The sequence below is a fragment of the Gopherus flavomarginatus genome, chromosome 10 (genome assembly GCF_025201925.1).
Source record: "Gopherus flavomarginatus isolate rGopFla2 chromosome 10, rGopFla2.mat.asm, whole genome shotgun sequence".
Lineage (NCBI taxonomy): Eukaryota > Metazoa > Chordata > Testudines > Testudinidae > Gopherus > Gopherus flavomarginatus.
The window spans coordinates 13,480,750-13,506,355 of NC_066626.1; the positions used below are offsets into that span (position 1 = coordinate 13,480,750).

Sequence of the window (25,606 nt, forward strand, 5' to 3'; positions counted from 1 at the left end):
ACTACTGACAGCAGAGCAGAAAGTTGGCTAGAGGAGAAAGGGCCTGATTCAAAGGCCTCTGAGTTCAGTGGACAGACTCCCACTGATTCCCATGAGCTTAGGATCAGGCACAAAGCACATCTATCTGCTAAGGGACAAGGCATTTTATTATACAAAGGAGTTCTGAAGAGGCAAAGTGTTAATTCAGATAGCTCTGGCCAATGTCCATTGTGCACTTTCTTTTGTTTTAAATGACCTTGTGGTGAGCCTGCCTCAGGGCACTGTGCTACCAAAGGAAAGGAAAAACCCAGGGAGCGCAGGTTGGCTCCTGGGCTGGTAGATCCATAGGATTGAGGCCTTTCTTCTTGCCCTCCAATGGGAGGCATCAAAGCCCTCCCACCGAGGGGAGTAGCCTTCAGAAACGAATTCTCTGGGCAATTTCCTGCTCCCTTAGGTTTTTCTGCAGGAGGGACACATTTAGGGCTCAATCTAGTGGCCACAGAAATCAATAGCAATCTTTCCATAGCCGCTGGATTCAGGCTCCTAGCCAGATGTGTCACCTAGAGACCTGACGGCAAACTGTGGGCTACTGGAAAGATTTGTTAGTAGCAACAGCCTCTAGTGTAAGTAGAGTAACAGGAGCCTGGGGAGTGTCAAATGTTTTTTAATTTTCTTTTTAAACCCTAACTTCTTTTCTAGTTTCTGACGTTCCAAGGGACCTGGAAGTTACTGCCACTAGCCCCACCAGCCTGGTGATTTCCTGGGATGCTCCTGCAGTTACAGTTAGATACTATAGGATAACCTATGGTGAAACAGGTCAGTGTGATCTAATATTACCACTTCTACAGGAGCTCCCCGTTGACACCAAGTGTGAAGCTTTAAGCTTGGGCCATTTAAACACTGCAGCAAATAGTGAGGGCAAATCTGATCGATGATTGTAGCATTCAGCATGCTCTGAGAACTCAGACGGAGGCAGTGTGCTGATGGATATGCACTGAGAGAAGCAAATATCATGACTGAACTTTAAAGGTGGGGCAAATCATCTTTGCTACCACATCCATAATATCCATTAATTGCACTGGAAGGTCCATGGGCCTCTCATTTGCCTCTTGGTTTGGGGTGAAAAAGGTCTTTCCAACTTATTATGGGTTGACCCAAATCTCATTAAAATCAATGAGAGTCTTCAGCTCATCCCTTGCTTTTTGTTTAAAACGTGAGTAATGATCAGCATTTTCTTTCTTACCTGCCGTCCCAGGTGGCAGTAGCCCTGTCCAGGAGTTTACCGTGCCTGGCACCATGTCCACTGCCACCATCAACGACCTTAAGCCCGCAGCAGATTATACCATCACGGTGTACGCAGTGACGGGCCGTGGAGACAGCCCCGCCAGCAGCAAGCCAGTCACGGTCACGTACAAAACAGGTGAGACACATGGACAACACTACTAGCTTCTGGTTTATCTCATAATTGTCCTCCGTTTCAGCTGGGAGTGATGGGCCTGTTGGCTTTGGTGGAGTTACACTCCAGATGGATTTGGCCCATCATGTTCATAATGTTACAAAATGGGATGGTGGCTTTTGGAGAGGGGAGTTTAGACGAAGACTAAACAAACTTACCGGAGTTGTGGACTTGTTGTTTGCGGGGAACCACTTAACATCCATCTTGGTTGGAGTGAGCGTACCAAGCGAAGGCTGGCTCTCGCACATGGGGTGTCAAACCACTTGGCTGTTTGATGTAGGATGACTATTCTGTCTGCATTTTACCTCTGGCATTTTTAATGCACTGTAGCACATGGGGACTCTCTGACCCAAATAGGAACTACCCTTAATGAGCTCTCTGGGGATGAGATGGTCTTTTGATAGCTGTTGGCATAAGGTTTGATCCAACTCCCATTGAAACTGATAGATAATCTCTTTAATGGGCCTTTTAAAAGACTTCCACTGCTCTTAATGGGTATTGGATGTAGTGAGCGAAGTACTGTGGGCCTGATACGTGATTATTGATTGGGACCCCTAGTCAGATTGTAAAGTGCTTGGAACAGGGATTGTCGACTGCTCTGTCTGTACGATGGGGTTCCATTCACAGGCACCACTGTAATAAACGTGATCAATAATAATACGTGCTATTATGGTACAAATAAGAAGTCAGAGCAGTATGAGTTTCCCATTAAAAAACCAGTAACAGTCTAAAAGAAGAAAAACAGAAGAAGTTGTTGCAGGTGGGAGGTCACAGTTGGCCCTACGGACATGGGATACCGTGAGGAAAGGAGACTTCCTGCATTGCAGTTGCTCACAGGGCTTATTTTTTGATGTGCAGAGATTGACACGCCATCCCAGATGCAAGTGACCGATGTTCAGGATAGCAGCATCAGTGTCAGATGGCTGCCTTCAACTTCTCCGGTCACGGGTTACAGAGTGACAAGCGTCCCCAAGGATGGCCATGGGCCCATGAAAACGAAAACTGTCCCTGCAGGTGAGTATGTCTTTGCATCCCTAGGGATCTCGCTCCAATTGCCTGGAGTCCATCGGCACCACTTCTTAAACCCCCGAGGGGAGTCACTTGAGAGTGCCTGGGGAAGATTTCCTTCTCTGGGCCTGAACATGTTGGCTTAAGGGCTCTTCTGGCGACTTTGCATTTTGCCCTCGGGGACATTTCAGTGTGTTTTACCAGCTGTGCTGAGATTAGCTCTCAAGGCTGTTTGCTGCTCTGGCCAGGTTAATGTTCAATCCCATTCCAAAAAGTGGTGAAGATCTGGCTGCATTTGTTTTGTTTCTCTAATGGAGAGACTGATCACAGGGCTCCAGCAGCCTCAAGGGGCCTTCGAGTGGATATGAATGACAGTAACACTCACCTGAAGGGCTCTGGAGCAGGCTGAAGGAGCCTTGGTATACATGAGTCAGGCCAGGTTTGGCCAATCTAGTCTCACTCTGCTGACGTTTGGCATCGCAGCGGGTCTTAGGCCACAATTCAGTACCTTTGCTCAGTACCGCAGCAAGGCAAATTCACCGAAGTTTGGTCCAGCTTTAAAAATAAGGCCCACGACTCGAAGCATGCAGTCAGAATTCCCCATGGGAATGAATGTGTAACTGCTTGGCTGTGTTACCCCCCTGCTTCCTCCCACAGCTCTGCTGTGAGCTGTGCCCATTCCATGGAAGGGACTAGGCCAGGAAGCTGGGAAAAGCTGAAAAGGTTGGTGAGCCATAGAAAACCCTGTCCCAGCTCTGCGGGTTCTCAGCAGCCACCCAGCAAAGGCAATAGGTCTGCCATGTGACCACTGATGACTGAATCTCTCTGCCTTCTCCAGTAGAATTCCCAGACAGAACCACGCTGACCAGTCCCTGGTTTTTACGTAGCGAGTAGCGTGAGGCATGTGAGTCCTTCAGTGAAATTGCTTTGGTTCCTTTTCCTGGCCCCTCTGCTTTCCCCAAGCAACCCACACAGACTTTCTGCGGGGATGGGCAGGAGACAATCTGCATAGCCACTTTTACTTCCACCAGCCACCACGCACAGCTTTGACTATGACTTTGCTCCCCTCTCTGCCACGTGGCACCAAGGGGACTGATTTCAATGGGAGTTTGGCACCTAAATACCTTTGAAGATCTAGGCTTAAGACACAAAATCATCTCTCTATTCCAAATTATCCTGGTGTTGTCTTTTCCTTGCAGATCAAACCCAAACTACCATTGAGGGCCTGCAGCCCACAGTCGAATATGTGGTTAGTGTCTATGCTCAGAGTCAAAATGGAGAGAGCCTCCCTCTGGTTGAGACCGCCGTTACCAGTATGTATTTAATCTCACAGAAGAAACAAAACCACCACCAAACCCACCTCTAGTATCTTCTGCTGTGTGCACCTTTTACTGTGGGAATTCTGGGGACATCTAGATTTCAGAAAAGGACGAGCGCCCCTCTCATTAAGAAATAGCTAGCTGGATCAGCTGCCAAAATACGCAGTTCCCCAAAATGCTGCCAAAATATGCAATCCCCCACAATGCCATGCTTTCGTTTTCTTTCACTAAAAATGGCCTAAGCAAAATCATTTTTTTTCTTTGTTTGTTTGTTTACCTTTAGCAAATCTTTGAAAAATGTTTTGCATAGACCTCATTTCTAGAGCTGGAGGGCAAAGGTGGTTTTAGAGGGCTAGATTTTAACTTAGAGCATTTGCCTGAGTGAGGGAGTAAGAACCCACTTTACACCCTTTTGTAGGCCACTAGACCTTGGGACCAGGTATGCAAAAGTAAGCATGGCTTACACAGCCAATTGCTCACTCCTGAGAGCAGCTGGGTAGGCAATGGGCGGAGTCTTGGTCCATCCTTGTGTGTGCTGGCCTACTGGTATAGGACAGTGACAGAGTCCTATTTGGGGAGCAAGGAGAAAGCAGGAAAGAACCTGTCACTTAGAGGGGTATTTCTAATGCACAGTGTCTCCCAGGGCTACTTCTGGTGCATCATGGTTTAGGAACCTGTCCTTGGTCAGGCCCGCCTGTAAAGCCACAATCTAACCCAAATAACTATAAAACTATGGTAAGCAGAACAGGAATTTTCTTGAAGTGTTGCATAGGCGTATTGCACAAGCTGCATCAGTCTTAAGCGAAAAGTTTCCTATAAAATCACCTTTGCTAACCTTCAAGCATAGGAAATGCAGGTCTACAGGGCTAACATCACATTGCAAAACAGTGACTCTGTGAATTGTTATGCAGATTAATTCATATCTGATGATTACGGGCCCAGTCCTCAGCAGGCGTAAATGTGGATAGCTCCACAAAAGTCCTCACCGGAGCTGTGCGTATTTACCCTGGCTTACGATTTTACGCTCCAGTGTAATCTAATGAGATGACAATAATGAGTGGCTCTAATTTGTGGGTATATCTGTGAGATAATTGTGGGTATATGGGCATCCCATGCACGCTTGTTACAAGCCACAGGTTTTTATTGATTTATAATATAATCTACATAGTCATTTGCTATCATTACAAATGATTTAATTGGATGTTAATTTATGAAAGAAAATTGTGGGACTGATGCTCCTCAGCCTCGTACAGTTACTTACGCTAGTGAAGAGTGAGTGCAATGGGGGTGTGAAAGGCTACGAAATCAGAATGGTGGGACCTGATTTCAATGCACACCAAGGCTCCTTACCTCACTGGGCCAGTGTAAAGGAGACTCATGGTGTGTATAAATTACATTTCTGACGCTTTAAGGCCTTTCTATCTGAGCCGAGTGGCTTAAAGGGGCCTTAGTGTAAACGAGAATCAGACACATGGTGGGGTGAAATCTTGGCCTCATTCAAGTCAACAGCAAAACTCCTGTGGACCTCAGTGGGGCTGGGATTTCACCCATTGCGTATTAAACTCACTAAGCAGAGGTGTAAAGACCTGTGCAAGGCAGGGGGGAATTGGGCACCTGCAAACCTGAAGACTGCTTTGCATGTAATCAGAATGCTTCTTTTCCCCCTTCCCACAACCTGCTTTTATCACATAACCTCTTACCGTTAATTTGCCTAACAGACATTGACCGCCCTAAAGGACTGACATTCACTGAGGTGGATGTCGATTCCATCAAAATTGCTTGGGAAAGCCCCCAGGGGCAAGTCACCAGCTATAGGGTGACCTACTCAAGCCCTGAGGATGGAATCCATGAGCTAGTGCCCGCCCCTGATGGTGAAGACGACACTGCCGAGCTGCATGGCCTCAGGCCCGGTTCTGAGTACACTGTCAGCATCGTTGCCTTGCACAATGACCTGGAGAGCCAGCCCCTGATCGGGACCCAGTCCACAGGTACACCTCTGTCTACACCGCCCAGCGGGCCATAGCAGCCATGGCTTAAGGTCCCATGTCCTTCTGTGTTCAGTCGGTGCCCGGCTGCGGGAGAACCTCCATAGGAGCCTGGGGGATATTTGCTATTGAGAGAGGCTTAGTTTGGTTGGAAAGGTGGATGATGCTTAAAGATTACTAAGTATTTATTAAGTAAACCTCTGGAAGGCGAGTTACAATAATGGTTGGCTGCTGAGGATAGCAGGGTTAGGGCCACATCACAGATACCTCAGAGCAGGCGTCTTCCATCACCTTTTAGCCCCTGTCCCTACCGATCCTAGTTTAATTCAGGAGGTGATCTGGTCCCCAGCACGTTAGAGCAGCCTGGCCTGAGCAGACAGTAACAGTCCTCAAGGAGCCATCCTAGGAGCATATCACACACTAGCCACACGCCCTCCTCTCTTTGGATGCCCACGGTGGCAGTGGCAGGACCAGGTATAGATGATCTCAAGGGAAAAGGGTGGTTTCCTGTCCCTTTTGTGCTGCCAGGGCAGCGCAGAAGGAATGGATCGGAGGCCAGGACCCATATATATTTAAACCTATATATTCTTTCAGGACAGTCCCTGCTACACATATAGGCCACTTAGCCCTTTTGTACCCCAAGTGCTTCCCAATCCCTCTGTTGGCATTGCTCTGAATGACAGAGCTCAGCCCTCTGTATGCTCACAGCCTGCTGCCAGCTGGTCATTTACACCTTTCCCACAACAGGGTAAAGGTAGGCTCCCTTCAGAAGAGTGCCTCCAGTACGTAACCATCAGGTCCTCATTTCAAGGGTACAACAGGAGAGATACGATTGTTCAAGCATCCGATGCCTGGCATAGAGTCCATGAAAAGTTCCATGGCGAGAGGCCTAGATACGTTCTGGCTCTGGATATTGCAAGTTATCTTGTTTGCTGTCTCACAGCTACAACTGTGCTTCATGGCCAACACGCATGTTGGTGTGATACGCTCTTTCACAGGAGCATGGCCATCCTGCTAGAGACCACATCAGAGCCAGATCCTGCTAGTTCCATTGATTAAACTTTTTATTGACCAATCTCCTCTATGAAATAAGAGAAACACGTGCGCACACAGAAAATAATTACCGTTTTTCCTCCTATATTGATTTAGAATTTTCCTCTTGTGAAATAATTCCCAATTCACACCAGTGGTTGTATAAATTTCAACTGGGTCTTTGCTCAAGAACTGGGGACCAGAACTATTATGGGAGCTCTGTCTGCTGCTAGCAATCTGAAATCTACTGCAGCGTTTCCCGCGTTACCAGCCAAGTCCTGATAGCACTTTACAAGCGACACCTCCATTAATTTGCAGATGAAAAGCTGACATTAAAATTCCAAGAGTGCAGAGAAGATTATGGATCTTAATTTACAGATTAATATAAAAAATAAATTTAAACTATCCTAAGTGCTAGAATAATTAAAACTGGACAGGCTGTTTAAACCTCTCATAAATGCAAACAATGGTTCTTAAACCACTGTCTGAGTTTCCCCTTAGGGACCCTTTTAGAAAGCTGTTGGAGTTCTGTTGATTTTCATGGGCTTTGAATGAGGTCCCATTTCAGTAAGCAAGGGAGAATTGCATTGTATCTCCATGCTGTAAAATCAAAGTGCTTTGCTGCACGCTGGTAATCGTGGGCATGATGGTGGTAAGCTGTATATTTGTTCTGTTATAGACCAAGAATGACAACTAATAAGACAATCAATATGTCCCATGGTGCTTCTGTTTCTTTAGTTTATAGGAACCAAGTGATTTCTTCTAAAAAGTTCTTTATTCAAGCATTGAATATATTAGCTCGGGAAGATATCATATGTAAACAGTATTATGGCTTTCACAGCCCTGGTTCTCCACTGCCTTATGTAGTCATCTACACCTGTGTAGGTGGCTGTTAAATGCTCCCATTTGGGCTTGGCAGTATTTTTACATCCCGTCTGTACTCACTGGGCCTTCTTCTCCACTCTCGTGCCCTTGTACATCCGGAGTAACTCTGTAGAGGTCAGTGGAGTTAGACAAGCTGCAAGGCTGTGGTGAAACTGATCTAAAATATTTGGAGGGCATGAAGAGCAGAGAAAGGTAGAAGAAGAACGGACATAGAGACTCACATACTGAATGTAAGCATCACCAAAGGCAGCTTTTCTGGAGAGAAGTAGCATCACAGATTTGGGCATCCAAGTCTGATCCTTGAACACCCTAGCTCCTACGTATTACGGTGACAGGATCCAATAGCTACCCAAGATAGATGATTACCCTAGGCCTTCGCTTGTGTATTTCACACCTAGGACTATTTCATGCTCACGATTGATATCGTGAGCTATCTTGACTGGTGGCATGTTCTTCCAAACTAACGGTTGTCTAATTACAATTTTCACAGCGATTCCTCCTCCAACAAACCTGCAGTTTGTTCAGGTAACTCCAACCAGCCTGAAAGTCAACTGGAACGCGCCCAGTGTTCGTCTCACTGGCTACAGAGTGCGAGTGAATCCCAAGGAAAAGACGGGGCCGATGAAAGAAATCAACCTCTCCCCAGACAGCACATTTGCTGTTGTGTCGGGATTAATGGTGACTTTTTGATCTTTCATTTTAATGGGTGTGGCGTGGGAATGGGGGATGTTGGATTTCTTAAGTAATTTAAAAATGCTTTGGGCCAGAACTGCAGTGGGGGTAAATCAGCGTAGCTCCTGCCAGTCTGGCCTTTGTTTTAAGTCTGGTTAGCTGTGGAGCACAGATCCCTTGGATCCCAATAATTAAAAGACAGTGGATCTGTCTGCGTAAACTGCAGTCTCCCTGTCCCCTCTTCACTCCGCCCCTACCAGTACAGCCTGAGGACTTCTCAGGCAAATATGCGTCTGTCATACACAAGCTACTGGGCTTGTTACCAGAGGAATGGTGAAATTCTCTGGCTGGTGTTATACAGGAGATCAGACTAGAGGATCTAATGGTCCCTTCAGGCCTTAGACTCAGTGAATCTATCGATCATTTTTTTGGAAGCTTCTGAATAATTTGCAAAAATTAAAATTTTTCATTAAATTCATTTTCAAACCTGAATTGGGCCAGCTCCAGCTGCTCTAAACTGAATTAGTTCCAGTGGAATCAAGAGCTGCTGATCTGACCCCAATTAAACGACGACCTGGAACTTCCATTGAAATTTTTCTCAAAGCAGAGCACCCTTTGGTAGTACAATGTTTCTGTTAGCGTTAGGTAGCTCAGTGCATATATTACCTTCTTCTCAGGAATCCTAAGCTTCTGCCCGCAAAACCTCAAAGCCATCCAGGTTTCCACTGTAATTTCTTCTGCTTCCCTGTGTGTAGGGGAGGGATAGCTCAGTGGTTTGAGCCTGCTAAACTCAGGGTTGCGAGTTCAGTCTTGAGGAGAGATTTAGTTAGGAACTGGTCCTGCTTGAGGTCCCCTATGATTCTACTACTGTTATATATTCAGAAATGCTGCAAGCAGATAATCACACAAATATTATGGTTGTACTCCAATATATACTTAGCACTGCCGGCCAACATTCATGAAGGATCTTGGGTTCCTAGTACTGGCTGCCCTTGCTCTGCCAGGCTACCCACTTCAATTTTTGTCATGTATTTATTTCAAATACGTTTTCAAAGTTAAGTTTTCAAGCAGTTGCTAATAACAGTTTCAGCCTAAATGTAGTTTGCTTGAGGGTGTGTGTGGGGGGAAACAGGGGCCTGATTCAGTTTTGACTTGTTTGTTTTATACCAGAGTAACACCACTGACTTGAACTGAGTTATGCCAGTTTAACTGAGATGAAAATCAGATCTCACTTTTATTTTTGCATTTAACTGGAAGTAAATCTAACCCTCCTGGTGATCTTGAGCTCACTTGATTTCTGTTTTTTTAAGAGTTTCATGCTTAAATAAGACATTCATGGTGACTAACCAATGTGAATCTACTAACTTCTGGATTAGCTCATGCTTGTTTCCTTGTGTCCCAGCTTTACCTGCTTTTCTGAAGATCAGACATTCCATGTAGCTCCCTGATCATTGTATAACTTTATTATTTCTAGGTGGCAACCAAGTATGAAGTCAGTGTGTATGCTTTGAAGGACTCTCTGACTAGCCGGCCAGCCCATGGTGTGGTCACCACCCTCGAGAGTAAGCAATCCTACTTTACATATAGCAGCAGGTGCTATGCATCGAGTCAATGGGCTAAGTTCTGTGTAAGGACCTACCAGAAGCAACTGAGTGAAGACATCAGCATGTTGCCCTTTAAAAGTAGTTGATGAATTTCAAAGATTCTGTTAGGGGATTTTTTCTTGAAGACCTCCCCTACCCCCTGCCAAATCATTGCTTCTGCCCGTTATACTGATCTCAGATCCTTCTGTGCAGATATCAGCCCTCCCCGCAGGGCCCGTGTGACAGATGTTACTGAGACAACCGTCACAATCACCTGGCGCACCAAGACAGAAACTATCACCGGTTTCCAGGTTGAAGCCATCCCAGCAGATAGCCAGAGCCCCATTCAACGGACCATTAGCCCTGATGTTAGATCATACACCATCACCGGTAAATGAGATTCTTCATCAGACCATCTCTTCTGCATTGTAATATCTTTCAGTGACCAAGCTCATTGGAGTTACATCTGGTTGCTAATCTGTACTGGGGATACCTTGGTGGGAGCTCAGGTGGAATTTAGGTGCCCCTTCATGCTGAGCTTCTAACACACATACACATTAACCTTGAGAAACCTTATTAAAGCCTTTGATCCTACCAAGCCCTCTGAGAGCAGATTGAAAATAACGTTCTTTGCATGGAGGGGTTTTAGAATCTGGCCCTGATTTGATGGGAGTGCAGGAAAATAGTCATGTGTGTGTTCACATTTTGTCTGAGGATGGAAGTGTTTTCCAGAGCAGCTGCTAAGGAAGTGCACTTTTTCAGACCACTAATACTCTTGAGTACTGGATTTCTCACTTGCAGTTTGCAGACCTTGTTTCACATCATGATCAGAGCCTTGTTAGTCAGTCCAGAGGTCCAGCTGCCTGATTTCATGCAGGACTAATATTTTTAGACCATTTTCATTAGGAACCTTCTAAGATCTGAATAGATCTCCAGTGACTATCATTCCATGACCCTCTTGGTTCCATTCCCTAGATCATCTTTGCATTCACGTTTTCTGCTGGTTCCTCTGGTACATTGTTTTGCTTTTCCATTCATTATTCCTACCTTGATCATTGAGAACTAATGAGAGCAATGTCCCCGTCTCCTTGTAGCAACCCTTTATGCACTGATTGGTCATAGTTTTGTGCCCTGTATCTGAAGCTAAGTGAGAGCAGTGATGGTAGGAGGCTGAATACCCTGTTAGAAGATGTGTATTTCTTGGATAAATGTAATCACCATCTCGGATTTATGAATGGGATTTTCAAAAGCACTCGGCATGGACCTAACTCTGCTCCCATTGACTTCAGCAGGAGCAAAGCTAAGCCAACGGGATGCTTTTGAAAAACCTCACCCCTAATTCCTTTCAGGTTTGCAGCCAACACACCCAGTCTGGGCATTAAGAGCTAGTTAGATTCTATCTGTAGCAGTGATTGCAGCAGCTTTCTGGATCACTTTTTAACCAGGCAACGCTGAAACTGTAATATTTCTACTCTAATTCCAGGCTTGCAACCAGGCACAGACTATAAGATCTACCTTTACACAGTGAACGAGAATGCCCGCAGTTCCCCTGTAGTGATTGATGCTTCCACCGGTAATGGCTCTTCTTGTTTCTTTTACATCTGAACAGAAATTATACTTGTGCTTTCCTTGACTTTGCTCATATATGTTGTTTACTGCATTTTACAGCCTTATGTTTCCCTCTTTGAGCATGAAGTGGATTATCGTCAGAGTGTGACTGCAGCCTATGGAAACCCGTTATTTGTCTTCAGCCCTCAGGGCAGGGGAGATGAAGTCATGTTTGCCTTTACCACATTCATTAACTGATTTTGTTTGCTCTTAGCCATCGATGCTCCTTCCAATCTGCGCTTCCTCACAACCACAAGCAACTCCCTGCTGATTGCTTGGCAGCCACCCCGGGCCCGGATCACAAGCTACATCCTCAAATATGAGAGACCCGGCGCACAGCCCAAGGAGCTGATCCCTCGCCCCCATGCCGGCACCACGGAGGCCACTCTTACTGGTATGTCTGATGGTGGCATTCCCCATGTGATTCAGCAGGAGGTCCAGGAGGTGTACACTTGCCAGCACCACGGGTCTTGGCCCAGGTGGGTATCAGACACTGTGGAGCTGTGCATGTGGGCAGAGCCTGGGATCCACTCCATCCCCCCCACGTGCCAGCCAGTGCCACTGAGCAGGCACAGAAGGACAAATAATCTGTACAAGGTAAAGGGCTGGTGCAGATTACACCCTGCTAGAGCAAGGAGAAGCCAAAGACGACGATGTGGTCTCAAGTTGCAGTTGGGGAGGTTTAGGTTGGATATTAGGAAAAACTTTTTCACTAGGAGGCTGGTGAAGCACTGGAATGGGTTACCTAGGGAAGTGGTGGAATCTCCTTCCTTAGAGGTTTTTAAGGTCAGGCTTGACAAAGCCCTGGCTGAGATGATTTAGTTGGGGATTGGTCCTGCTTTGAGCAGGGGGTTGGACTAGGTGACCTCCTGAGGTCTCTTCCAACCCAATTCCAATTCCAATCCAATTCTATGATTCTCTGATAATGCAAGGAAACCTAAATGGATTATTTTGCTTAGTACAACTCTGATTGGAAAGTGCATTGTATTTGTGCAGAAAGCTCTAGTATTAGAAACCATGGAAGGGAGCGAAACCTTGAGGAGTCTCTGTTTAGCTATCCCGGACTCATTTTGTAATTAGGGATTTCCTCAAGCATGAGGTCATTCTGTTCCTCCCCAGGTCTGGAGCCAGGAATCGAATACACCATCTACATCATTGCTGTGAAAAACAATCAGAGGAGCGAGCCATTGGTTGGCAGGAAAAAGACAGGTAAAATAATGTTCCGGTCCACCCCGAGGGGAGAAGTTGACCTCTCCTCATTGGGGAGCCCCAGTGCTGGGGGTAATGTCTTCTCCAGAGGGCTAATTTTATAACATTGCTTAAAATATCCTTTTCACTGGTATATGCTGTTAATCAAATACAAGGTTTCCCTAAGTGACAGGCTGCTTGTAGAAAGTAGCATTTTTCCTTCATTTTCTTTCTTCCCTTAAAAAGAGGGATACATTTTTTGTAAGCAGGGGTTCTGCAACGGACGAGGTGATCTGCTGAACAGTGCAAAGCACAGTTCAGTGGGCTCAGACACTGAGGACCTGAGATTGCATTCAGTTTGTTTCTTCATTTCATTATGTTGAAAGGAAGAAACAAAATGAATGCAATCTCAGGTCCTCAGTGTCTAACACTCACTCTCCTTCTAGCCTGTGATGGGCTCAGTGGGAGAAGCCCACATGGACTGAAGCTTTTGATATATTTGAATTTGTCTGACTTTGTGTCCCGTCTGTGAGGTGCTGCAAGGAGAACCTAGCCAGTAAAATCTCTGTCATCTATCTGGAGACCTCAGTAGCATAAGAGGAAATTCCTTAGCACATGCCCAAGGTTTTCTTTAATTGATGGACTGCGAGTGTCTATTGCAATCGCCTCTTCTTTTCTTAATTTGCGCATTGGTGGCTTCTCTGGGTGCAGTAACCATAGCTTTGCCTCAGTAGTATGAAAATTAATAACAGACTTTTTCTCTCACCCTCCCCACACTTCAAAAAATAGCCTCTGTAGAGTAATCCCAGAGAGGTTTAAAAAAAGTGTGCTGTATTCGTGGGAGAGTTGCTAGCATTTAATTGCTTTGAGCGCTTTACAGCATTCACTGTAGTTGCCTAGTTGATCATAACTAATGCTGGGGCTTAAGGTGCTTTGCTTTATGGCTTCTAACCTTTCTTTGGCTAGACAAGCTCCCGCAGCTGGTAACCCTGCCGCACCCCAACCAAGACGGACCGGAGATTCTGGACGTACCTTCCACGGTGGAGAGGATTCCTGACACAAACAGGTTTGACAATGGAAATGGTATCCAACTTCCAGGCACCAGTGGCCAGCAAACACTAGTGAACCAGGGACAGCAAGTCTTCTTCGAGGAACATGGTTTTAGAAGGACCACCGCTCCCACCACAGCAACTCCCATTAGGCACCGGCCAAGACTGCAGGCACCAAATGTGGATGAAGAAATCAACCATGGTAACAGGTACCCAGGCCCAAGAGTGGACTTTCCACATAATGACACCACGGGCCAGGAAGCTCTTTCTCAGACAACCATCTCTTGGAGGCCCCTGCTGGAGAGCTCTGAATATGTCATCTCATGCCAACCAGTCGGCACCGACGAACAGCCTTTACAGGTAATTGATTGTTGTTTCTCAGCTGCACTGTGAATGCTGCCACCCTATTGGACTTGACTATGGCAGTCCTCAGACATTTAAGGAGACAGGACCTTGGGATTCTAGCTTCCTGTGGTTGCATTGTAGAGTTGATATAAGCAAGTTCTGGCTCTAAGATTCCATCTGCATCCATCCTAGGTAACTTCTCCTTGCCACTTCACTGTGTAGTATTAGCAGCCCTGTCAGGTTAATGCTATTTTAGCCTCTGGCTGAGGGCAGGGCCCTGAGGGTGGCGCTATGCCTGGGGAAGAACAAAGGGTATATTGGCTAAAACAGAAAGACCCTGGGGCTCTGTTTGCACTTCTCTGTAAGAAAGTGCTAATACAGCGAAGGAGATGCTTGGGGATTTCATCCTATAAACGTGCTTAAGAAGAGACCTATATAAGGTTGTGGAATCTCTCTCACCCAAGAGCTTTAAGAACAGGTTAGACAAACAGCTGTCAGGGATGGGCTAGATAATACATAAACCTGCCTCAGTGTAGGGGGCTGAACTAACTTACTGAGGTCCCTTCCAGTCCTACACTTCTATGATACTATGAAATTCAGTAGTGGAATGAGGCAGCCAAGTTAATATTGCTGATCGAAAGATGGTCTTGTGGTTAAAGTAAAACACTGGGAATTCTGGGAATTTGGGTTCTGTTCCTGTTCTACTAAAGACTTCCTGGGTGATATGGGGCAAGTCACTTCCCCTTTGTCTAAAACTGAGATTGTAGTAGATCCCTACTTCACCATGGGACACGGAGGCTGAAGTAACTGATATTTGTTAGGCACTCTGGGATCCACAGGACTGGGCCCCATTTTGCTAGACATGGTACAATCATGTATGAAGACACCAGCCTTACCCTCAGCAGCCTAAGAAGCATACTCTTGCTAAAGCCAATCTTGTCGTGATGTACTTGCAGTTCAGAGTTCCTGGAACTTCCTCTTCTGCTACCCTGACCGGCCTTACTAGAGGTGCCACCTACAACATCATCGTGGAGGCACTGAAAGATCGTAGGAGACACAAAGTTATGGAAGAGGTTGTCACAGTGGGCAATGCTGGTAGGTTAAAGCTAAACAGTCTGGGCAAAACTCTGCCTTGCACCTCTTACCCACAGGCCGGATCTCACCAGGCACTCGCTAGGCTGCAGTGCAATAGGTTAGGAGCACCCTGTTTCCTCGTTTCATATCTCATTTACAACACACACTAAAGAAACAGTTCTTTCTGGTTCTGTGGTACAGATGACTATGCAGTATAGACTGACTCGATGGTAAGAGTTGAGGCTAGTCTACTGCCTGAATGTGCATTGAGAGTGAGGTGGGTGCCAACTAACTTTTGTTGGTTCTGTTCTTTTATTGGACCAACTTCTGGTGATGAGAGAGACTGTCCTATCGGAAGTTAGAGATGCTAGGCCTGTGATAATGCCAGTGTCATGGCCAACATTCCCCACCCAACATCGAATTACTGGAACCAAAATAATGTACCTACCATGACAAAGGGGTTACTTTGAGTCCTCCTCCTCCTCCCTGTCTCTCCAGTGACCAACGGATGGCAATTGGCCAGATGAATTGCTGTGTCATCTCCCTGGTTAATAGATTTCAGAGTAGCAGCCGTGTTAGTCTGTATCTGCAAAAAGAACAGGAGTACTTGTGGCACCTTAGAGACTAACAAATTTTATTTCAGCATAAGCTTTTGTGGGCTACAGTTCACTTCTTCGGATGCATCTGAAGAAGTGAACGGTAGCCCACGAAAGCTTATTCTGGTTAATAGAGTTGCCTGCTGGGAGGCTGTCTTTGGGCCATAGGGTCCAGCTCTCCCTGCCTGACAGCTGTGGTGTAACCAACACCTCTGCTGGCTATAAATCGCCTGGCAAGTTCACTGTATTCGGGCAAACTGACTGGGTGGAGTCCAACTCCACGCATGGGCAGACTGTGGGACCGCACAGGAGCAAGATGCCTCCCTGAGGTATTCCTTCTCCTCTGTCACTTGAGGTTTCGTTCTGTGCCAGAGTTCAGCTCGGGCCCCAGTAGACCCAGCACGCCTGAAATGTATCACTCCCCCATTGTGCATCACAGAATCCAAACGCCTGTTGCTCCGTGCGAGTCCAGCACGTTTCTCTGTAAAGGTGGGTTAGTTAGATCACTGCTTTCCAGTAGCGAATGCAAAATGTGTGCGCGCTTGAAACCTGGCAGGTTAAAATGAAAATAACTTTCACCTATGAGATTTTTATCATCACTCTACTGCTCTGCCAAACACACCTGTAAAATAAATTCTAGGGAGGCTGTTATGCTGACAGCGCAGCCAAGCGAATGCACCATCACTTCTGGGAATGTGCTTTCGGTTATGACCATTCTTCTCTTTCTAGGTTTGTATCCCTGTGTATAACGCCTCTTTGTTCTCTTCTTTCCAGTGTCTGAAGGAGTGAATCAGCCAACCGACGACACGTGTTACGATACTTCCACTGGCTCCTTCTACTCCATTGGAGAGGAATGGGAGCGATTGTCTGAAACGGGCTTTAAACTCTGGTGCCAGTGCTTGGGCTTTGGCAGTGGTCATTTCCGATGCGATTCATCTAGTGAGTAGCTTGCTTTTGTCCATCCCCGCAGACCACTAAACTCCATACCTAATTAGCACAAACGGCATGTTTGGCAGATGCAACCTGACCCAAACATGAAGCAAATAAATGCACACTCTAGTACGTGTTGCATCATCAAATGATGGAAAACTAGTTAGCTGTGGTTGAACTTTGCAGCTTATCCAATACTGCTGTTCACTGCATAAGCAATGAGTATATTTGTATTTATCGGTAAAGCTTCTGTGAGGAAATTAACATTTTCCCTTTCATTGCTAGGGGATTCCAGTTAATGTTTGAAAATGAGAGACTGCGTGTCTAAAGTAGATCATAACAGTCATTTAAGAAAACAACCCTGCATAATTAAATATATTGGATTTCTAAGTCCTAACTTTATCCATCAGCACAATGGATTTGATACAACTCTCATTAAGTTGAATTGGGAGCAAAGTTTGGTGTGGTTTGAACGTACCGCCCTAACACCTTGAGGCTGGCAGTGAGGGTTGCCAAACGAACAGCGCCATTGCAGTCGCATCCAGTTTGAGTCTTCGCAGGACTTGGGCTTAAGTAGACAATATTCAGCTGAAGGGTCGGGGATGAAACAAAGTAAACGTGATTAAGTAGTTCTATAGGGCGTGTGTCTTACTGATTTAAATTGTGCTTTATATTACAAAGTAAGCAAAGCAAAAAGGGAATTTCTATGTCATATGTAGCTTTGAGAGGAATTGCTACAAGGCAGACCTTTTTTCACAGGTCTAATCATTCTGTTACATCATTTGGTACACAAGGTTTCACTGTTTTCCCGTTATCGGTGTGAAATGATTATACTGTCTATTTACTTCTTTAAAAAACAAGTACATTTCCTCCCCTGCCCCTCTCCAGTTCCTGTTTAATTAAGCTTCCTTTTTATGTAGTTTCAGGGATTTCCTATGAATGACATTTTTAAATTCTTTCCCACCTCTTCCTTCCTGGAGAGGCTCCTCCACCTTTACCCAATCTAAAATGGCCCTTCTCCCGCTTAAAGTCCTAATCTCAGATCAACAGCTGGGAAAAGGAAAGACAACTCTGCTAACATCCAGAGAGTTGTGCCCATTTACACCAGCCTTGGATTTCTCCTTGGACCTTGGATTTCTCCCTCCTCCCCTTTGGTTGGCCCATGAGGCTTCACAGATCAATTCTGTGCCCCTTAAGCAACAGGCCTGTGTAGAGTAACCACCTGACAGTTGTTCCTCTGGTTCATTCAGAATGGTGCCATGACAATGGGGTGAACTACAAGATCGGGGAGAAGTGGGACCGCCAGGGTGAGGGCGGCCAGATGATGAGCTGCACGTGTCTCGGCAACGGAAAGGGAGAATTCAAGTGTGACCCGCGTACGTCCCTTCATATTGACGTTAACTCTGTTTCAGGCTTTCATCTTATCTGTGCTCTTAGAATTTTGCCATTGTGGCACAGAGTGGGTGGAACCTAAGTACGGTTAAAATGGGCCTGTTTTACTCTGTGTAACACGGCACTCCATGATGGGTGAACGGTACAGAGGACTGAAGCTAGGATCTCTGGATTTTAGAGCATGAACTAAAAGACCCTTCTCTGTTAGACAAGGCTGTAGCAGGCTTATCAGCCTCCAGGCCTGCTGACAGAGGTAGGCAAAGGGGACAATTTCCCAGGGGCTTGGGGGATTTAAAAGGGCCCAGGGGCCCCTGGCCACTGCTGCAGTAGCAGCAACGGCAGCCAGGAGCCCCGGGCCCTTTTAAATCGCCTGGGTGGGCCGCAGGGCTCCTACGGATGTGCATGACACTCTGGGCCCTGTACTTTGGGTGGCCCCACTGACAGGTGCAGTCGGTCCCGGAAGTGACGGCATATAATCACTTCCACTCCAGGCCCTGCCTCCACGCCCCAGGGACACCCTGGCCCTGGGGCCCGGAATTGCTCTTGGCTGGCCAGGACAGAGCACTGCATTGCCTTACAGATGATGAGTAAACTGAGTGTTTTAAATCAATTGACCCCCCCAAAGCCAATCAGTGAGTCATTGGCAGAACTGGAGACGGGAGCTTTGCCTTCTGGGTTCTTGCTCTAGCCACCCCATCGCCCTACCCCCAAAGTCTTAATCCTTAAAAGCAAATATAGACCATGTGACGGAATCTTGCTTCTTCCTATGATTCTCCACAGACGAGGCAACATGCTATGACGATGGTAAGATGTACCACGTAGGAGAACAGTGGCAGAAAGAGTACCTTGGTGCCATCTGCTCCTGCACTTGTTACGGAGGACAGCAGGTAGGCAGAACTAGTCTGGCATGTTAATCCTGATGTGATAATGCATATTACTGGGCAACCAGTGGGGGAAATGTGATGTTTTAGTAATAGCTTGCTAAAACCTTTGAAGTTTAGGTTTGAGTCAGCAATTACATGACCAGGGAATGCTGTCACCTCTCAAACACTTGGAAAGGCCCTTCCCCTGCAAAATCAGAGATGAATGTCAAGAAAGGTCAAAGCTGGTTCCCTTTGTGCCTCTCCCAGCTTTGCAAACACGTCCGGTACACCAACCAGAGATTCTCAAACTCTGGCCACAAGCACTTAGTGGTCTCTGAAGATAGGGGCTCGCTCATCCTCCTTTCCAGCTGCTGAATTATACATACTTTCCTAACACTTTTCCAGCTAAGCAGTTGCTCCGTGGACAGTTACATGCTCACACAGGGGTTGGGGAGAGGGGAGTGGGACATGTAAGTGGGGGAGGTATTCATGAAACAGTCTCATTGTTGAAATGCAGCCCACTCTGGAAAAGTCTGAGAGCCCCACTGCAGACTTACTTAAACCAATCCCCTACGCTACTCTCACCTGTCAATCACAGAGTGTCCACGTTAGTGTCACACACAGCCAGAAGAGAGGCCAGTAGCAAGAAAAGGAACGAATGGGAATGCATAAGGAGGAAGGTGAAGTTGAGACCAGTCCCTACTTTAACTTCACACCATCTTCTGCTTCCTTGCGGTGTGAAAATCATCACTGTTACACTGGTGTCAAACCGGAGTAGCTTCATCAATGTCAGTGCAGTTTCCCCAGGGATGAAATCTGATTTGTGTATAAAGTATTAACTTCATCTGTCATGAGGATCCTTAGAAACAGTATCTGATTGAGGTGTGTTTCTCAAGGGCTGGCGCTGTGACAACTGTCGCAGACCTGGTGCTGAGACGGCCCCCGAAGGCGCTGCTGGCCACTCCTACACGCAGTTTACACAGAGATACCATCAGAGCACAAATACTGTACGTATAGAGACCCCATGTCCATTCGTTATGAGTCTTGCCTGGCGGGGAGTGTGTATTACCCACAACTCTTGTTAATAATGATCATGGATTAGAACCACTTGCAGATTTCCATTTGTTCTGCGGTTGACACAAAATCTTTAAAGCCTTGTTCAGCAAAGAACTTAAGCACGTGCTTAAATTTTAAGCATGCGCTTAAGGTTGTTGATTATAATGGGACTTAATCACGGGTTTAAGTCTTACTACATGCTTTAGTACTTTGCTGGTTTGAGGCCCTAAATAATAGGAGTTCTTCTCCATTCCAAACCTTCACATACTAAGGCAGATCAATAGAATGGTTTGTAGTGAGAAATCTAAACAGCTGCAAATGCAAGGAGATTGGCTGCAGTTCTCAGCCGAGATTACCACGTTACAGCACTTGTCTTTTTCAGTATTGAGCACTAACTGGTTTCCTTTCCTCCCGACAGAATGTCAATTGCCCAATTGAGTGCTTCATGCCCTTAGATGTACAGGCAGACACACAACATCGACCAGGAAAGTAACATCAAGCAAGTCTTAGACCACCACCAACAAAAATCTGTCCACCAAGATGATCAGCCAAACAATGATGCTAGCAAAACCAGATCTTTAAGAATGGCCTTCTGCTCCGGAGTCACTTTCACAGCTTAAGCTCAACTCACAGCTTCTCCAAGAATCATTCTTGGCGCGTTTCAGACTTTTCTCATGATTGATAGCAGTGTGTATTGTTTTGTTTTTCTCAGTGTTTCATACCGTTCAGTATTTTCAAATGAAAAAACGATACTAAATTGTGAATTGGTTGGGGATCAAAATAATACCGGGGCTGGGGGTGTAAATGAGATGGAAGGCTCCCTTGCCATGCAAACAAAAACGACACTACTAATGTTTAGAGGAAGGAAAGTCCACCAAACTCTTCTGCTTTCACCTAAGCGTGCAGCCAGCAATAACCTAAGTGACTGCATACCCCATCACTGTGATATTTAAAATATGCACAGTCCTAATTCTTTCTAAATGATCCTATTATTTTTCTAGCTGTATCTTTGTATCTCATACTGTTATTTATCAGTTTTGTTCCCTGTCCCTCAAGTGTTTTTATATGGGAAAAAATGTATTGAAGAAACTTAGTATGCAGTTGATAAAGAAGAATTTGGTGTAATTATGATCGGTGATTATTTTTTATACTGTAAGTGCCAAAGCTTTACTACTGTGGAAAGACAACTCTTTTAATAAAAAGATTTACAAACCAAATGTGTGGCTAGTGATTTTTTATTTTTGTTGTTGCAAGGGGGTTCAGGGAAAGAAGGGGTACACTGAACTGAAATAGCTTTGCCTTTAGAAAGATGACAGGACAGCCGTCTTTCTGCAATATGAAGTTGAAAATAGGAGAATATTTGTTGATCATTTGCTTAAAGAAAGTAGCATAGAAAATATTACTTGAATTACAGTAGCCTCTAAAGCAGGGGTCGGCAACCTTTCAGAAGTGCTGTGCCAAGTCTTCATTTATTCACTCTAATTTAATTTAAGGTTTTGCGTGCCAGTAATACATTTTAATGTATTTAGAAGATCTCTTTCTATAAATCTATCATATGTAACTAAACTATTGTTGTATGTAAAGTAAATAAGGTTTTTAAAATGTTTAAGAAGCTTCATTTAAAATTAAAATGCAGAGCCCCCCGAACCGGTGGCCAGGACCTGGGCAGTGTGAGTGCCACTGAAAATCAGCTCGCATGCCGCCTTCGGCACCGTAGATTGCCTACCCCTGCCCTAGAGACACCGGTGGAGATCAAAGCACCACTGAGTTAGTACAAAGCCCATAGAGCTAGCACACAGTAAGAAAGTGATTGACAGACCTTCAGGGCAGGGACTAATTAGATGAGCCAGACAAAGAAGGGGAAAAAGGCAGTATTATCTCCATTTTAAAGATGGGAAGCTGCAGGACAGCACATAAGGCCTCATCCAACAAGGTACTTAAGCATGTGACTAACTTTAAGCACAATTGTTGTCTCATCAGTTTGAATGGAATTACTGATATGCTTAAAGTTAGCCCTATGCTTAAATATTTACTGAACTGGGGTCCAAGTGACTCGCCCAGCATCCCAAAGGAAGTGGCAAAGCCAGGAATTAAACCTACGTCTCTTGAGATCAGGCCTATGCCATAGCTACACGATCACCCAGACAAAGTAAGCCCTAGGGAAAAAAAGATTATAAATGATCATCTCTCCTTGTAACTGTTGATGGAGGATAATTTAATCTCTCATTTCTAAGCAAGGGATGGAAATGTATAAAAGATATTGGTCTCAATTTTACAAGAATTTACAGATTCATACTACTTCACTTGTCTTCTGAAAATAAGCTGCTACATCTACGTTCCTGACATGGCAAATTAAAAAATCAAACTGCAGAATACAGGTTGTTCAGACATTCTTGCTAGTAAAAGTGATCTCAGATGTAACCTCTTGGTGCTACTGTAATACACATAAGAGAAGGAATTAATTTTATGGCACCTCAGCAGAAATTCTGTACAGTAAGGGAAGACAGATATATTACAGATATAGATAATATGGGAACAGGGCAAAGAAACAGACAACTATGGAATATTTGGAAGAATGTTTTGCTGTGATCTTGTTAAGGGAATGAAAATGTTACAGTCTGATCACAGTTATTCACAGACTTCCTAGTTTATGATTTCTGTTTACTGCTGAAAAGATGCATCCCTACTACACCCTATTGAGAGACTTTCTGGTGTTTACTGAAAGAGCAGTTTTACATTCAGATATTCAATTTTACATTCATCCAGCAGACTACCACAACTCTTAAAATATTATCCCTGTAGAACTTTTTCTGTTTTTTCCTTTTTTAAAGCAAAGTCCGTTGGATTGCAATGAATTAAACTAGGAATAAGATCCTTTGGTTTGTACTGTCTGCATTGCAAAAACCTCAAGCTCAACACTTACGAGGAAATACCAAATGTGAAAGCTTCCCTCATGATTCCTGGAGCCAAATTCTGCTCTTAGTTATACAGGAGCTGCATTATTCAAGTCAACAGAATTACTCTGGATTTACTTAAATATAGAATGAGAATGGAATTTGGCTTCTTGACATGAGAAGTATGGCAATAGACATCAATTGTTTTAACAGATTGCTATCAGGCAGCTGAATTGTTTGCAACCAGTAAAATTGTTGCAGTAAGAATGAGCAGTATCTCAATGTTGCTCCAATAGATGAGCTAAATAAGTACCTAAAAAATACCAGGGTTAGATCTACGGAGAGAAAATTAATTTTCTTGTAAACTAGGTTTCCATTACTGTATCTTTCCCAAGCTGTGTTATTTATGGCCATCCAGACCCCACTAGAGGAATCTATGCCTTTATGACCTCAGCTGCAGATAACTAGCTCACTCTAGATAACTTAGACCCTATAAATCCTGCATCTTGGCAGGCGGTTAGACTAGATGAGCCTTGCAGTCTCTTCTAATCCCACGACATAGGAATTGCAAAGACTGGGGTCAGTCTTTGCCAGTGGCCAGTACCAGATGCACCTGAAGAATCAGCAAGAAACCCCTATAGGAGCTGTTTGTCGGATAAGCTGCCCCTAGAGAACATTTCCACCTCACTGAGCCCAGTTAGTCAGATGTTGGCTTATAACCTGGAACATGAAAGTTTATATCCCTTCTAAAGCTCCCACTTATTCTTTTAATATTCTAACTCTGGATATTCTTGTCATGGGGCTAAATGATGTATTTGGGGGTGCCCTTGATGACCATTAGCTAAGGGCAGAATAGAGGTCGTAGAAAGAACTCTGAAATGCAAGCAATAGTCTCTTGTCAAATTTTTTTTCAAAAGGGGAGGATGTTTGTGTGATGATTCCATCCAGCTCAATTGCAGAATGGGACAACAAAACCGCTGGAGGACTTTGAAGAGAAGGATTGGCAAGTAGAGCTGGCCAGAAAATGATTTCCCCAGATGATCAGAATTTTTGAGATTTCAAAAGATTTTTCCCATCTGTAGTGGGGTGGTCACCCCGCTCCAGCCCTGAAGGGGTTAAAAGCAGGGTGGAGAGGGCTGCAGCAGGGAATGCCAGTGAGGACAGCTGTGAGAAGCTGAGTGCATCGCTGACCACAGCTGTAGCCAGCTTAATCAGGGCCCAGCTGGCCCTGATAAGAGGGCTGGGGCCAGAAGCTAAAGACACTCTCTCTATAGCTTTGAGAGGGAAGGACTTGGCTGCAGGGATGTGATTGTGATGTGATTGTGATGTGATGTAGGGCTGGGGGAAGGCCAAGTGAGCTGGGGAGCTCCGGCCTGGAAACCCCCAGGCTGCAGCCTAGTGGAAGGCCAATTGGGTACCGGGATTGCAGGGGGCAGCCCACGGGTAGGCAGAGGCAGCAGATCCAAAACCCCCTCACCTATGATGAGTGGCTTTCACACTGCAGTTCTCCCCAGGGAGCAGCGGTTAGATGGTGATTGGCAGTAGCCCATGACTGAGGCAAGGTGTGGATAGAGGGTTGGGGGTTCCCCAGGGAAGGGAGACCCAGATCTGTAAGGTATTGCCAAGGGACAGCACCCCAAACACAAGGAGGGACATGGGGCCCAGTGACAGTGGGACACTGGCCTGCAGAGGGCACTCCGGAGGCTGGAAGAGCTAATTCCTGAGATGACCAGCAGGAGGCACCGCAGGGGTGAGTCCTGCCCCGTTACACCATCCCAAATTGGGACAAAGTGTCAAAAATCTCTACAATTTTCACAAACTGGCCATTTTCGTTGCTTTTCATTTGGGTCAATTGAAATGTTTTGTTTGGATATCTTAAACATGTTATATTCCAAATTTGAGCTGTTTAAAAAAAAATTTATTCTAAATCCAGTTAAATTGCTCAACAAAAAGTCATTTTGAAATGAAAACCAAAACTTTTAACTGGAAAAAATATCAAAATGGGACATTTAGACAATTTCAAAATTATTCCTCCTCTCCCCCGCCCCCCGAAATAAAAAACATTCAAGCTGGGAAATTCTTTGAAGCCAGCCTGGTCCTGCAAATAGTTTATGTTTTGACAAATGCAGGGCCGCCCAGAGGCGGGGGCGAGTGGGGCAATTTGCCCCAGGCCCTGGGCCCCGCAGGGGCCCCACAAGAATGGCTGAGACTCCCTCCCTGGCTCCAGCCTGACCCAACCCTGCCTCCGCCCCTCTCCCGGAGCCTCAGCGCATCCAGGAGCATCCCAGAACAGTGCTGCAGCATGGCTCCAGCGGGGCCCCTGAGCCCAGCCCCGCTCAGAGCTGCGTGGCAAGGGGCGGGGCTGCGAGCTCCAGGCTGAGCTCAGCTCCCTCCGCTCGCAGCCCCGCCCCCTTATCATGTGGCTCTGAGCAGGGTGGGGCTCAGGGGCCCCGCCAGAGCCACGCTGCCACTGTCGAGGGAAGCTCCTGGATGCGCTGAGGCTCCGGGTGAAGGCGGGGAGCTGGGGGGGGTGGATAAGGGACAGGAAGTCCCAGGGACAGTCGGGGCACAGGGAGGGGGCAGAGGTTGGGGGAGCAGTCATGGAACAGAGGGGGGTTGGAGTGTGGGCATTTCAGGGGTCTGTCAGGACTCAGCAGGGGGAGGGTGGATAGAGGTTGGGGCAGTCAGGGGA

General features: G+C 45.8%; 1 protein-coding gene across 4 annotated transcripts in view; it reads left to right on the forward strand.

Moving 5' to 3' along the window:
- Positions 1-21,237, forward strand: part of FN1 (fibronectin 1) — a 64,954-nt gene extending 43,717 nt beyond the window's left edge. For 2 of the 4 annotated variants that reach the window (XM_050916069.1, XM_050916071.1), the window contains 18 exons: positions 679-795; positions 1,235-1,399; positions 2,294-2,449; positions 3,643-3,756; positions 5,481-5,750; positions 8,155-8,342; positions 9,811-9,898; positions 10,133-10,309; positions 11,403-11,492; positions 11,742-11,921; positions 12,647-12,736; positions 13,682-14,124; positions 15,066-15,204; positions 16,554-16,718; positions 17,960-18,085; positions 18,882-18,988; positions 19,861-19,971; positions 20,439-21,237. In XM_050916069.1, the coding sequence (XP_050772026.1) occupies positions 679-795; positions 1,235-1,399; positions 2,294-2,449; positions 3,643-3,756; positions 5,481-5,750; positions 8,155-8,342; positions 9,811-9,898; positions 10,133-10,309; positions 11,403-11,492; positions 11,742-11,921; positions 12,647-12,736; positions 13,682-14,124; positions 15,066-15,204; positions 16,554-16,718; positions 17,960-18,085; positions 18,882-18,988; positions 19,861-19,971; positions 20,439-20,513 (2,801 nt within the window). In that variant the 3' untranslated portion in view covers positions 20,514-21,237. The remainder of the gene's footprint in view (positions 1-678; positions 796-1,234; positions 1,400-2,293; positions 2,450-3,642; positions 3,757-5,480; positions 5,751-8,154; positions 8,343-9,810; positions 9,899-10,132; positions 10,310-11,402; positions 11,493-11,741; positions 11,922-12,646; positions 12,737-13,681; positions 14,125-15,065; positions 15,205-16,553; positions 16,719-17,959; positions 18,086-18,881; positions 18,989-19,860; positions 19,972-20,438) is intronic. The other 2 variants (XM_050916070.1, XM_050916072.1) reach the window with 1 other exon arrangement.
- The last annotated feature ends 4,369 nt before the right edge of the window (positions 21,238-25,606 follow it).